The sequence below is a fragment of the Cherax quadricarinatus genome, chromosome 3 (genome assembly GCF_038502225.1).
Source record: "Cherax quadricarinatus isolate ZL_2023a chromosome 3, ASM3850222v1, whole genome shotgun sequence".
NCBI classification, from domain to species: Eukaryota; Metazoa; Arthropoda; class Malacostraca; order Decapoda; family Parastacidae; genus Cherax; species Cherax quadricarinatus.
Window position 1 is genome coordinate 12,943,348 of NC_091294.1, and position 14,958 is coordinate 12,958,305.

Genomic DNA, 14,958 nt, shown 5'->3' on the forward strand with positions numbered 1-14,958 from the left:
AGAAAGAAAATCCCCAAAAAGAAAATACTTTCATCATCATTCAACTCTTTCACCTCACTCACACATAATCACTGTTTTTGCAGAGGTGCCCAGAATACAACAGTTTAGAAGTATATACATATAAAGATGCACAATATACCCCTCCAAACTGCCAATATCCTGAACTCCTCCTTTAGAGTGCAGGCATTGTACTTCCCATTTCCAGGACTCAAGTCCGGCTATATAAAAATAACCAGTTTCCCTGAATCTCTTCACTAAATATTACCCTGCTCACACCCCAACAGATTGTCAGGTCCCAAATACCATTCTTCTCCATTCACTCCTTTCGAACACGCTCACGCACGCCTGCTGGAAGTCCAAGCCCCTCGCCCACAAAACCTCCCTTACCCCTTCCTTCCAACCTTTCTAAGGACAACCCCTACCCTGCCTTCCTTCCCCTACAGATTTAAATGCTCTCTATGTCATTCTACTTTGATCCATTCTCTCTAAATGACTAAACCACCTCAATAATCCCTCTTCAGCCCTCTGACTAATATTTTTTATTAACTCCACACCTCCTAATTTCCACACTCCAAATTTTCTGCATAATATTTACACCACACATTACCCTTAGACAGGACATCTCCACTGCCTCCAACCGCCTCCTCGCTGCTGCATTCACAACCCAAGCTTCACACCCATATAAGAGTGTTGGTACTACTATTCTTTCATACATTCCCTTCCTTGCCTCCATAGATAACGTGTTTTGTCTCCACATGTACCTCAACGTACCACTCACCTTTTTTTCCTCATCAATTCTATGATTAACCTCATATTTCATACATCCATCCGCCAACACATCAACTCCCAAATATTTGAAAACATTCACTTCTTCCATACTCCTCCCCAATTTGATATCTAATTTTTTTTATCTAAATCATTTGATACCCTCATCACCTTACTATTTTCTATGTTCACTTTCAACTTCCTACCTTTACTCACAATCCCAAACTCGCCCACTAACCTTTGCAATTTTTCTTTAGAATCTTCCATAAGCACAGTATCATCAGGAAAAAGCAACTGTGTCACTTCCCATTTTGTATTTGATTCCCCATAATTTAATCCCACCCCTCTCCTGAACACCCTAGCATTTACTTCTTTTACAACCCCATGTATTAATATATTAAGCAACCATGGTGACATTACACATCTCTGTCTAAGACCTACTTTTACTTGGAAATAGTCTCCCTCTCTTCTACACACCCTAACCTGAGCCTCACTATCCTCATAAAAACTCTTTACAGCATTTAGTAACTTATCACCTATTCCATATACTTGCAACATCTGCCACATTGCTCCCCTATCCACTATCATATGCCTCTTCTAAATCCATAAATGCAATAAAAAGTTCCCTACCTTTATCTAAATACTGTTCACATATATGCTTCAATGTAAACACTTGATGTACACATCCCCTACCCACCCTAAAACCTTGCTCATCCACAATCCTACATTCTGTCTTCAATTATAACCATACCATACACTTTTCCTGGTATACTCAGTAAACTTATTCCTCTATAATTTTTACAATCTTCTTTTGTCCCCCTTCCCGTAATATAAAGGGACTATACATGCTCTTCGCCAATCCCTAGGTACCTTCTCCTCTTTCATACATTTAATAAACAAAAATACCAACTGCTTTTAACATTTCTGTCATGATCCCGTCAGTTCCAGCTGCTTTACCCCCTTTCATTCTATGTAATGCCTCATGCACCTCCCCCACACTCGCATCCTGTTCTTCACTCCTAAAAGATGGTATACCTCCTTGGCCAGTGCATGAAATTATCGCCTCCCTTTCTTTGTCGATATTTAAAAGTTCCTCAAAATATTCTCGCCATCTATCCAAAACCTCCTTCTCCCCATCTACTAACTCCTCTACTCTGTTTTTAACTGACAAATCCATTTGTTCCCTAGGCTTTCTTAACTTGTTTAACTCACTCCAAAATTTTTTCTTATTTTCTTAAAAATTTCTTGACAGTGCCTCTCCCACTCTATCATCTGCTTTCCTTTTGCACTCTCTCGCCACTCTCTTCACATTTCTTTACTCCATATACTCTACTCTTCTTATAACACTTCTGCTTTGTAAAAACTTCTCATAAGCTAATTTTTTCTCTTTTGTCACTCCCTTTACTTCATCATTCCACCAATCACTCCTCTTTCCTCCTGCCCCCACCCTCCTATAACCACAAACTTCTGCCCCACATTCTAATACTGCATTTTTAAAACTATTCCAACCCTCTTCAACCCCCCCACTACTCATACTTGCACCAGTCCACCTTTCTCCCAGTAGTTGCTTATGTCACTCGAACTTCCTCCTCCCTCAGTTTATACACTTTCACCTCCTTCTTACTTTTTGTTGCCATTTTCCTCTTTTCCCATCTACCTCTTACTCTAACTGTAACTACAACTAAATATTATTTTTTATTATTATCACACTGGCCGATTCCCACCGAGGCAGGGTGGCCCGAAAAAAAAAAACTTTCACCATCATTCACTCCATCACTGTCTTGCCAGAAGGGTGCTTTACACTACAGTTTTTAAACTGCAACATTAACACCCCTCCTTCAGAGTGCAGGCACTGTACTTCCCATCTCCAGGACTCAAGTCCGGCCTGCCGGTTTCCCTGAACCCCTTCATAAATGTTACTTTGCTCACACTCCAACAGCACGTCAAGTATTAAAAACCATTTGTCTCCATTCACTCCTATCAAACACGCTCACGCATACCTGCTGGAAGTCCAAGCCCCTTGCACACAAAACCTCCTTTACCCCCTCTCTCCAACCTTTCCTAGGCCGACCCCTACCCCGCCTTCCTTCCACTACAGACTGATACACTCTTGAAGCCATTCTATTTTGCTCCATTCTCTCTACATGTCCGAACCACCTCAACAACCCTTCCTCAGCCCTCTGGACAACAGTTTTGGTAATAACGCAACTCCTCCTAACTTCCAAACTACGAATTCTCTGCATTATATTCACACTACACATTGCCCTCAGACATGACATCTCCACTGCCTCCAGCCTTCTCCTCGCTGCAACATTCATCACCCATGCTTCACTCCCATATAAGAGCATTGGTAAAACTATACTCTCATACATTCCCCTCTTTGCCTCCAAGGACAAAGTTCTTTGTCTCCACAGACTCCTAAGTGCACCACTCACTGTTTTCCCCTCATCAATTCTATGATTCACCTCACCTTTCATAGACCCATCCGCTGATACGTCCACTCCCAAATATCTGAATACATTCACCTCCTCCATACTCTCTCCCTCCAATCTGATATTCAATCTTTCATCACGTAATCTTTTTGTTATCCTCATAACCTTACTCTTTCCTGTATTCACCTTTAATTTTCTTCTTTTGCACACCCTACCAAATTCATCCACCAATCTCTGCAACTTCTCTTCAGAATCTCCCAAGAGCACAGTGTCATCAGCAAAGAGCAGCTGTGACAACTCCCACTTTGTGTGTGATTCTTTATCTTTTAACTCCACGCCTCTTGTCAAGACCCTCGCATTTACTTCTCTTACAACCCCATCTATATATATATTAAACAACCACGGTGACATCACACATCCTTGTCTAAGGCCTACTTTTACTGGGAAATAATTTCCCTCTTTCCTACATACTCTAACTTGAGCCTCACTATCCTCGTAAAAACTCTTCACTGCTTTCAGTAACCTACCTCCTACACCATACACTTGCAACATCTGCCACATTGCCCCCCTATCCACCCTGTCATACGCCTTTTCCAAATCCATAAATGCCACAAAGACCTCTTTAGCCTTATCTAAATTCTGTTCACTTATATGTTTCACTGTAAACACCTGATCCACACACCCCCTACCTTTCCTAAAGCCTCCTTGTTCATCTGCTATCCTATTCTCCGTCTTACTCTTAATTCTTTCAATAATAACTCTACCATACACTTTACCAGGTATACTCAGCAGACTTATCCCCCTATAATTTTTGGACTCTCTTTTATCCCCTTTGCCTTTATACAAAGGAACTATGCATGCTCTCTGCCAATCCCTAGGTACCTTACCCTCTTCCATACATTTATTAAATAATTGCACCAACCACTCCAAAACTATTTCCCAGTAAAAGTAGGCTTTAGACAAGGATGTGTGATGTCACCGTGGTTGTTTAATATATTTATAGATGGGGTTGTAAGAGAAGTAAATGCGAGGGTCTTGACAAGAGGCGTGGAGTTAAAAGATAAAGAATCACACACAAAGTGGGAGTTGTCACAGCTGCTCTTTGCTGATGACACTGTGCTCTTGGGAGATTCTGAAGAGAAGTTGCAGAGATTGGTGGATGAATTTGGTAGGGTGTGCAAAAGAAGAAAATTAAAGGTGAATACAGGAAAGAGTAAGGTTATGAGGATAACAAGAAGATTAGGTGATGAAAGATTGAATATCAGATTGGAGGGAGAGAGTATGGAGGAGGTGAATGTATTCACATATTTGGGAGTGGACGTGTCAGCGGATGGGTCTATGAAAGATGAGGTGAATCATAGAATTGATGAGGGAAAAAGAGTGAGTGGTGCACTTAGGAGTCTGTGGAGACAAAGAACTTTGTCCTTGGAGGCAAAGAGGGGAATGTATGAGAGTATAGTTTTACCAACGCTCTTATATGGGTGTGAAGCATGGGTGATGAATGTTGCAGCGAGGAGAAGGCTGGAGGCAGTGGAGATGTCATGTCTGAGGGCAATGTGTGGTGTGAATATAATGCAGAGAATTCGTAGTTTGGAAGTTAGGAGGAGGTGCGGGATTACCAAAACTGTTGTCCAGAGGGCTGAGGAAGGGTTGTTGAGGTGGTTCGGACATGTAGAGAGAATGGAGCGAAACAGAATGACTTCAAGAGTGTATCAGTCTGTAGTGGAAGGAAGGCGGGGTAGGGGTCGGCCTAGGAAAGGTTGGAGAGAGGGGGTAAAGGAGGTTTTGTGCGCGAGGGGCTTGGACTTCCAGCAGGTATGCATGAGCGTGTTTGATAGGAGTGAATGGAGACAAATGGTTTTTAATACTTGACGTGCTGTTGGAGTTTGAGCAAAGTAACATTTATGAAGGGGTTCAGGGAAACCGGCAGGCCGGACTTGAGTCCTGGAGATGGGAAGTACAGTGCCTGCACTCTGAAGGAGGGGTGTTAATGTTGCAGTTTAAAAACTGTAGTGTAAAGCACCCTTCTGGCAAGACAGTGATGGAGTGAATGATGGTGAAAGTTTTTCTTTTTCGGGCCACCCTGCCTTGGTGGGAATCGGCCAGTGTGATAATAAATATATATATATATATATATATATATATATATATATATATATATATATATATATATATATATATATATAATTTTTTTTTTTTTTTTTTTTTTTTTTTTTTTCTCAACAAGTCGGCCGTCTCCCACCGAGGCAGGGTGACCCAAAAAAGAAAGAAAATCCCCAAAAAGAAAAGACTTTCATCATCATTTAACACTTTCACCACACTCACATTATCACTGCTTTTGCAGAGGTGCTCAGAATACAACAGCTTAGAAGCATATACATATAAAGATACACAACATATCCCTCCAAACTGCCAATATTCCAAACCCCTCCTTTAAAGTGCAGGCATTGTACTTCCCATTTCCAGGAATCAAGTCCGACTATATGAACATAACCGGTTTCCCTGAATTTTTTTTTTTTTTTATTATCACACTGGCCGATTCCCACCAAGGCAGTGTATCAAGACTGATACACTCTTGAAGTCATTCTGTTTCGCTCCATTCTCTCTACATGTCCGAACCACCTCAACAACCCTTCCTCAGCCCTCTGGACAACAGTTTTGGTAATCCTGCACCTCCTCCTAACTTCCAAACTACGAATTCTCTGCATTATATTCACACCACACATTGCCCTCAAACATGACATCTCCACTTCCTCCAGCCTTTTCCTCGCTGCAACATTCATCACCCATGCTTCACACCCATATAAGAGTGTTGGTAAAACTATACTCTCATACATTCCCCTCTTTGCCTCCAAGGACAAAGTTCTTTGTCTCCACAGACTCCTAAGTGCACCACTCACCCTTTTCCCCTCATCAATTCTATGATTCACCTCATCCTTCATAGACCCATCCGCTGACACGTCCACTCCCAAATATCTGAATACATTCACTTCCTCCATACTCTCTCCCTCCAATGTGATATCCAATCTTTCATCACCTATTATTTTTGTTATCCTCATAACCTTACTCTTTCCTGTATTCACTTTTAATTTTCTTCTTTTGCACACCCTACCAAATTCATCCACCAATCTCTGCAACTTCTCTTCAGAATCTCCCAAGAGCACAGTGTCATCAGCAAAGAGCAACTGTGACAACTCCCACTTTGTGTGATTCTTTATCTTTTAACTCCACGCCTTTTGTCAAGACCCTCGCATTTACTTCTCTTACAACCCCATCTATAAATATATTAAACAACCACGGTGACATCACACATCCTTGTCTAAGGCCTACTTTTACTGGGAAATAATTTCCCTCTTTCCTATGTACTCTAACTTGTGCCTCACTATCCTCGTAAAAACTCTTCACTGCTTTCAGTAACCTACCTCCTACACCATACACCTGCAACATCTGCCACATTGGCCCCCTATCCACCCTGTCATATGCCTTTTCCAAATCCATAAATGCCACAAAGACCTCTTTAGCCTTATCTAAATACTGTTCACTTATATGTTTCACTGTAAACACTGAATCCCTTCACTAAATATTACCCTGCTCACACTCCAACAGATCGTCAGGTCCCAAGTATCATTCGCCTCCATTCACTCCTATCTAACACGCTCATGCACGCTTGCTGGAAGTCCAAGCCCCTAGCCCACAAAACCTCCATTACCCCCTCTTTCCAACCCTTTCGAGGACGACCCCTACCCCTCCTTCCTTCCGCTATAGATTTATATGCTTTCCATGTCATTCTACTTTGATCCATTTTGTCTAAATGATCAAACCACCTGAACAACCCCTCTTCTGCCCTCTGACTAATGCTTTTATTAACTCCACACCTTCTCCTAATTTCCACACTCCGAATTTTCTGCATAATATTTACACCACACATTGTCCTTAGACAGGACATCTCCACTGCCTCCAACTGTCTCTTCGCTGCTGCATTTACTACCCAAGCTTCACATCCATATAAGAGTGTTGGTACTACTATACTTTCATACATTCCCTTCTTTGCCTCCATAGATAACGTTTTTTGACCAGTATGTACACTACTGCATTTGTAATAATTGTATAAATAGTATCAGCACATTCGTGAACACATATTAGTCTGACCAGTATACGTATATTAGATAAGTGACAGTGTGTGTCCTAGAATATCAGCAAAAGTCAAACATTTCGGCTCCTTCGAGCTCGATTTCAAGCTACTTTCAGTCCTGAAACTAATCAAAATCAAATCTGTTTCTATAATATATCCTCCATCCTGTCAATTGATACCAAGAAACTGAGAATATAAATTAAAAACCATCTAAAAATACACTGCCAAGTCTCTATTTTAAACCAGATTCATGGTCAATTTTCTTTCCCATCGTGCACAGCATGGGACAAGATTTTTTTATGTAGTGCACTCACCACATAAACCCATTGCTCACCATAAACCATAACCAGTCATTCCTGGTTGTTTTAATTTTTGAATAATAGAGTAAATCAATTTTTGTGTGATTAAGAACTCAAAAGGGAAGGCAAGTGTAATACAGAATAGACCTGATTTCTGTGCACTTTATAGAGCTGTTGAAATAGTTGAATGGGTGGTTTCTTGTGCTCAGTCAATAGAATGGAAGACATGCTAGCGAAATAGTTAAGAATTTAGTTGCCGGGAGCAACATAATTGGCTTAACATCACCAATGTGCAAACTGCACCCACCCCCCCCCCCCCCCCCCCAATTTTGTGCTTGTGTAATTCCTTAAGTTTTCTATCAAATTTCATACTTCTGGTTTCATAACCAGAAGGAAGTTTTTTTTTTAATTGCACAGAGCAATGTTAATTTTGGGGATCTAGATAGTAAAAGGGTTAAATTCATGGGAGTGCTTAATTGAAAGGTGATTTTGGGTTATTAGCCTTTGTGCACCACCTCCCAGCTTATGTTTTCAAACTTCTGGGGCTCATGATTGGTCATTTTTTTTCCTGTGCAATTAGGACTTTGATGCAGTTTTTCAGCAGAGTTGTTTTAAACACACTCTAGAAGTACAATCAGTTCCTCACAAAACATCAGCACAGATTCTGAGATGGAAGATTATTTCCTGTTGATGATAGACTAATGAATATTAGACAAGGAAAGGGTGAATGGACTGCATATTCTTAGGCAGTAAGAAAGCTTTGGCTATAGTGCCATATAGAAAGAAGTTTGTCAGCAACTGGAAAAGCAAGCTGGGTTAAAAGGAAGGGGATTAGCATGGATAAAGGAATACTTAACAATATCAAGCACAAAAATTATGAAAAGGAATAAAGTTTCAGGATAAGGAGGGTCTGCTAAAGTTAGAGAAGGATCAGCATTGGACACCATATTATTTCTAGTGTATATTAATGACCTGATAGCAGAAATTAAATGAGAACTAAGTCATGTGCCACTGATGGAGCAAAGAAATAGTGAATATGATCATGATAAAAAACTAATTTTGGATATAGACGGGAGACATTATTAGCTCTTTATCATGATAAAAAGGCAGGAAGGTTGAAAATTGTACCTCAGTGAGCTACAGAGCTATCATAAAATATTTCTTGAGGGTAAGAATCATAAAGAAGTAGAATATCAAAAGCAAACAAGAGGACACTGGGATTCATAATAGATAAAAGACTATATTGCAAGTCATTTAAAAGTCAAGAAGTGGGGCTGAGAGATAAATATCACCCATTGCAAACTCAAATAGGTCAAGGTGTTTTGTTAATCCAACAACTTCCTTCCTCTACAGTAATTTGTCAATTACAGGCTGAGAGGGACGAGGCTGAGGGCATTCAGCATCGTCCACCTCCAGAGGTCGCCATAATGAATGAGCCAGAAGAGGAAATAAGGTCTTCCAGACGACATCTCCGAACTTCTCGCCTGTAAGTCAAAGAAAAGAAGTCTTCTTCTTTCAACAAACCGGCCGTATCCCACTGAAGCAGTGTGGCCCAAAAAGAAAACCACAGTTTTGTTTTTGTAACTTCAGTAATGGTGACAAGAGAAGGGGTTACTAGCCGTCCCGGCATTATAGTCACCTCTTACAATGTGCATGGACTCTAACAGACTTATTCCCCTATAATTTTTACACTCTCTTTTGTCTTCTTTGCCTTTTTACAAAGGAACTATGCATGCTCTCTGCCAGTCCCTAGGTACCTTACCCTCTTCTACTAACAACTCCAAAACTATATCCCCACCTGCTTTTAACATTTCTATCTTTATCCCATCATGCACTGCTGCTTTACCCCATTTCATTCTACCCACTGCCCCACGCACTTCCCCCACACTTACAACTGGTTCCTCCTGCTATAATATGGTATTCCTCCTTGCCCTATACACAAAATCACAGCTTCCCTATCTTTATCAAAATTTAACAATTCTTCAGAATATTCCCTTAATCTTCCCGATACCTCTGACTCTCCATTTAATAACTCTCCTCTCCTATTTTTAACCCTTTCAGGGTCCAAGGCCCAAATCTGGAGTCATGCACCAGTGTCCAAGAATTTAAAAAAAAAAAAATTGTTATTTTTTCTTATGAAATCGTAGAGAATCTTTTTGTGAAGGTAATAAAACAAAAAGTACGAAATTTGGTGGAAAATTGACGAAATTATGCTCTCGCGAATTTTGATGAGTCAGCGATTTTTACGAATCGGCGATTTTGCCGACTTTGACTCCCATTTTAGGCCAATTACATTATTCCAATCAACCAAATTCTTAGCTATTTCACTAGTATTACTTCTATTCTATTGATTGAGCACAAGAAATCGCCAAGTCAACTGTTTCAACTACAAAATAAAGTGATCGGAAATTGTTAATTTGGCCAATTTAACACAAAGTTCAAAATATTCCAATTTCAAAATAGGGTCCAGAATGAACAATGTAGGCATTCCTGGCACTAAACTAACATTTCCTCTGTTCATTAGTTATGTTTTGAGGCTTTACAAATAAATTCCATTTTGATTTTTTAATCACATAATGAATTTTTATTCACACCAAAAAATAAAAGATTTACTGTTATTCAATACTGTAATAATTGTATAAATATCATCACCATATTTGTGAATGTATATTAGACCCACCAGCTGACGTGTGTATTAGACGTGTGAGGTCGTTTGTTTACTCTTGAATATCGGCAAAAATTTAACATTTCTGCTACTTTGAGCTCAGTTTCAAGCCATTTCCAGTGCTAAAACCAATCAAAATCATCTCTATTTCTGTAATATGTCTTCCATTCTATCAAATGAGACCAAGAAATCGCAAATACATCTATAAAAAACATACGAAAAAACACTGCAAAGTTGCTGTTTTAATCGAAAAATCATGATTTCATTTTTTTTCTCTCATTATACACAGTGCTGCAGGATCTGTTTTATGTGGTGCACACATACCACATAGATGTATTCTCTCATATCTAGGCCCAAATGTACCACTCACAGTTTATCAGAGTGAGCTGAGGTCATGGCGTAGATCTACGGTTTGGACCCTGAACGTAAAGCCGTAGATCTACGGGACGGACCCTGAAAGGGTTAACTAACAAATCCATTTGTTTCCGAGGCTTTCTCAACTTGTTAATCTCACTCCAAAACTTTTTCTTATTTTGCTTTACTCACTTGTAGGAGTGCCGGTGTCATTTTTTGTCTGATAAACCACAAGATACCAGATGTATGTTGTTACTTTTACTTAAATTTAAGTCACACTACACAATAATGCATACACACTCATCTGAGTTTTCTTTGATTTTTCTTAATTCTTGTTCTTGTTCTTACTTCCTTTCATCTCCATGGGGAAGTGGAATAAGAATCTTTCCTCCATAAGTCATGCATGTTGTAAAGATCAGCTAAAATGCCGGGAACAGTGGGCTAGTTACCACTTCTCCCATATAGCTTACTAAAAATAAATAGAAGAAGACATACACTTTTCTTCTTCTTTCAACAAACCAGCTGTATCCTGCTAAGGCAGGGTTGCCCCAAAAAGAAAAACAAAAGTCTCTCTTTTTAACTTTGGTAATGTATACAGAAGGTGTTACTAGCCCCTTGCTCCCGGCATTTTAGTCACCTCTTACGACATGCATGGCTTTTGGAAGAAGAGTTCTGTTCCACTTCCCCATGGAGACAAACATTTTTCTCTCTCTCAACTCACCGGCCGTATCCCACCGAGGCGGGGTGGCCCAAAAGGAAAAATTAAAGTTTCTCCTTTTACATTTAGTAATATATACAGGAGAAGGGGTTACTAGCCCCTTGATCCCGGCATTTTAGTCGCCTCTTACAACATGCATGGCTTACGGAGGAAGAATTCTGTTCCACTTCCCCATGGAGGTAAGAGGAAATAAACAAGAACAAGAACTAGAAAGAAAATAGAAGAAAGCCCAGAGGGGTGTGTGTATATATATGCTTGTACATGTATGTGTAGTGTGACCTAAGTGCAAGTAGTAGTAGCAAGATGTACCTGAAATCTTGCATGTTTATGAGACAGACAAAAGACACCAGCAATCCTACCATCATGTAAAACAATTACAGGCTTTCGTTGTACACTCACTTGGCAGGATGGTAGTACCTCCCTGGGCGGTTGCTGTTTACCAACTTACTAACTAGGACATACACTTTTATCATGTTATATTTTTTTTTAACCCTTTCAGTGTTGGTTCCATTGTATCACAGCTTTGAAGCCAGTGTTGATCTTGTAGTATGTTGCCATGAGCTCAGCTCACGCAGATAAGCTGCAAGCAGTAAATTTGGGCCTAGATATAAGAGAATGGGTCTCTGCAGTAAGTGTGCACCACAAAAAAATACTGCAGCATGCAGTGCATAATGAGAAAAAACTGTGTTTTCAGTTTAAAACAGCAACTGTGTTGTGTATTTTTGTATGGTTTTATGGTTGCATTCTCAGTTTTTTGGTCTCATTTGATGGAGTGGGAGATATATTACAGAAACAGAGATTATTTTGACTAGTTTCAAGACTGAAAGTAGCTTGAGATTGAGCTCAAATTAGCAGAAATGTTCGATACTTGTTTAGTATGCATCCAACTGGTCAGTCTGATACACATTTAGGAATACACTGACAATATTTATACATTTATTACAATACTGCAGTATTCTCCATAAAAGCAAATTTTCTATTTTTGTGTGAATAAAAATTCAAAAGTGAGGAGCAAATATAATTTGAGGGGCCTGGAGTCATGATTAAGGAGCAGAGGAAATGTTTATTTAGTGCCAAGAATATCTACATTGTTTATTCTGGGCCCTATTTTCAAATTGGCAATTGTTGAATTTTGTGTGAAATTGGCCAAATTACCAATTTCTGACCACTTTATTGAGTAGTTGAAATAGGCAGATGGGCAGTTTCTTGTACTCATTCAGTAGAATGGAAGGAATACTAGTGAAATGCCTATGAGTTTGGTCAACTGGAACAGTATAATTGGCCAAAAATAGATCATAAAGTGGGTGAAATTGCTGATGCGTAAATATTGCCAAGACTGCTAATTTTGTGAGAGCATAATTCCTCAAGTTTTCCATCAAATTTGGTACTTTTTTTGTCATTCCCTTCAGACCCTTTGACCTTGGGAGCAAGTTTGTGAGCAGAGGTTGCAACACTGAAATGGTTAAATTTGATTGTTTATGAAGTCTGCCATTTCGTCACTGCATGATAGTTAACACAAGGATAATTTGATGAAACTAATATACAAAAGGCATTTAATTTATTTAATTTTTTCCTTATCAGCCATTAACCCTTTCAGGGTCCGTGCCGTAGATCTACGGCTTTATGTTCAGGGTCCAAACCATAGATCGACGCCATGAGCTCAGCTCACTCTGATAAGATATGAGCAGTAAATTTGGACCTAGATATGAGAGAATACATCTATGTGGTATGTGTGCACCACATAAAACAAATCCTGCAGCACACAATGCATAATGAGAGAGAAAAACTGAGACCATAATTTTCGATTAAAATAGTGAAATTGCAGTGTTTTTTCGTATGTTTTTTATAGTTGTATTTGCGATTTCTTGGTCTCATTGATAGAATAGAAGATATACTACAGAAATAGAGATGATTTTGATTGGTTTTAGTACTGGAAATGGCTTGAAACTTAGCTCAAAGTAGCAGAAATGTTAAATTTTTGCCGATGTTCAAGAGTAAAGAAATGACCTCACGACAGCTGGTGGGTCTAATATACATTCACAAATGTGGTGATATTATTTATGCAATTATTGCAGTATTGCATAACAGTAAATCTTCTATTTTTTGGTTTGAATAAAAATTCTTTGTGATTAAAAAATCAAAATGGAATTCATTTGTAAAGCCTGAAAACGTAACTAATGAACAGAGGAAATGTTAGTCTAGTGCCAGGAATGCCTACATTGTTTATTCTGGACCCTATTTTGAAATTAGAATATTTTGAACTTTGCATTATATTGGCCAAATTACCAATTACCAGTCACTTTATTTTGTTGTTGAAACAGTTGACTTGGTGATTTCTTGTGCTCAATCGATACAATAGAAGTAATACTAGTGAAATAGCTAAGAATTTGGTTGGCTGGAATACTGTAATTGGCATAAAATGGAAGTCAAAGTCGTCAAAATCGCCGATGCATAAATATCGCCAACACATCAAAATTCGCGAGAGCATAATTTTGTCAATATTCCATCAAATTTTGTACTTTTTGTTTTATTACCTTCAGAAAAAGATTCTCTACCATTTCATAAGAAAAATAACAAAATTATTTTTTGAAAATTCTTGGACCCTGGTGCACACTTTGAAACTTGGCCTCTGGACCCTGAAAGGGTTAAATAATAATCATGTCAATATAATCGATATATGCTTATTCTCAATATCTGTATTTATCTCATGTTAATCACTCCATTGTGGACGCCTAAGGTTAAGTCAAAATTGTATGTCTTCTCAACAAAACTTATTAAAGCCATGTAGCATGACATAATAGAATACTCAGTTCTCTTATATTCATTGTAACTCACCTAATGACCATATGTACTGTTATTGTCTTATTTATCTTAAGTTAATTTTAAGTTTGCTCGAAATACTCTGCATATACAGGGGCTTTTGACATGTACATCCAGGTATTATGTTCCTTTGCATAAACATATATCATGGCAAAATAAAATATTAGTATTATTAACACAGTTTTTTTTTTCTTTTTTCTTGTTAACATGTGGGCTGTTTCCCACCGAGGCAGGGTGACCCAAAAAGAAAGAAAAAACTTTCATCATCATCCAACACTTTCACCATCACACGTACATAATCACTATCTTTGCAGAAGCACTCAGATAAGACAGCCTAGACATCCCTCTAAATTACCATTATCCCAACCCCCTCCTTTAACGTGCAAGCATTGTACTTCCCATTTCCATGACTCAAGTCCAGCTAACTGGTTTTCCTGAATCCCTTCACAACATATTGCCCTTTTCACACTCCAACAGTTCGTCAGGTCCCAAAAATCATTCCTCTCCATTAACTCCTATCTAACATGCTCATGCACGCTTACTGGAAGTCCAGGCCCCTCTCCCACAAAACCTCCTTTATCTCCTCCCTCCAACCTTTTTAGGGATGATCCCTACCCCGCCTTCCTTTCCCAACAGATTTATACTCTCCTAGTCATTCTGCTTTGTCCCATTCTCTCTGAATGACCAAACCACCTCAACAGCCCCTCTTCAGCCCTCTGACAAATACTTTTAGTAACTCCACACCTTGTAATTTCCACACTACGAATTCTCTG

General features: G+C 39.1%; 1 protein-coding gene across 5 annotated transcripts in view; it reads left to right on the forward strand.

The window, feature by feature from the left end:
• The window catches only part of LOC128706599 (uncharacterized), a 482,754-nt gene that overhangs the window by 38,773 nt on the left and 429,023 nt on the right, over positions 1–14,958 (forward strand). For all 5 annotated transcript variants that reach the window (XM_070090188.1, XM_070090200.1, XM_070090197.1 and 2 more), the window contains exon 3: positions 8,999–9,114. In XM_070090188.1, coding sequence (XP_069946289.1) covers positions 8,999–9,114 — 116 coding nt within the window. The remainder of the gene's footprint in view (positions 1–8,998; positions 9,115–14,958) is intronic.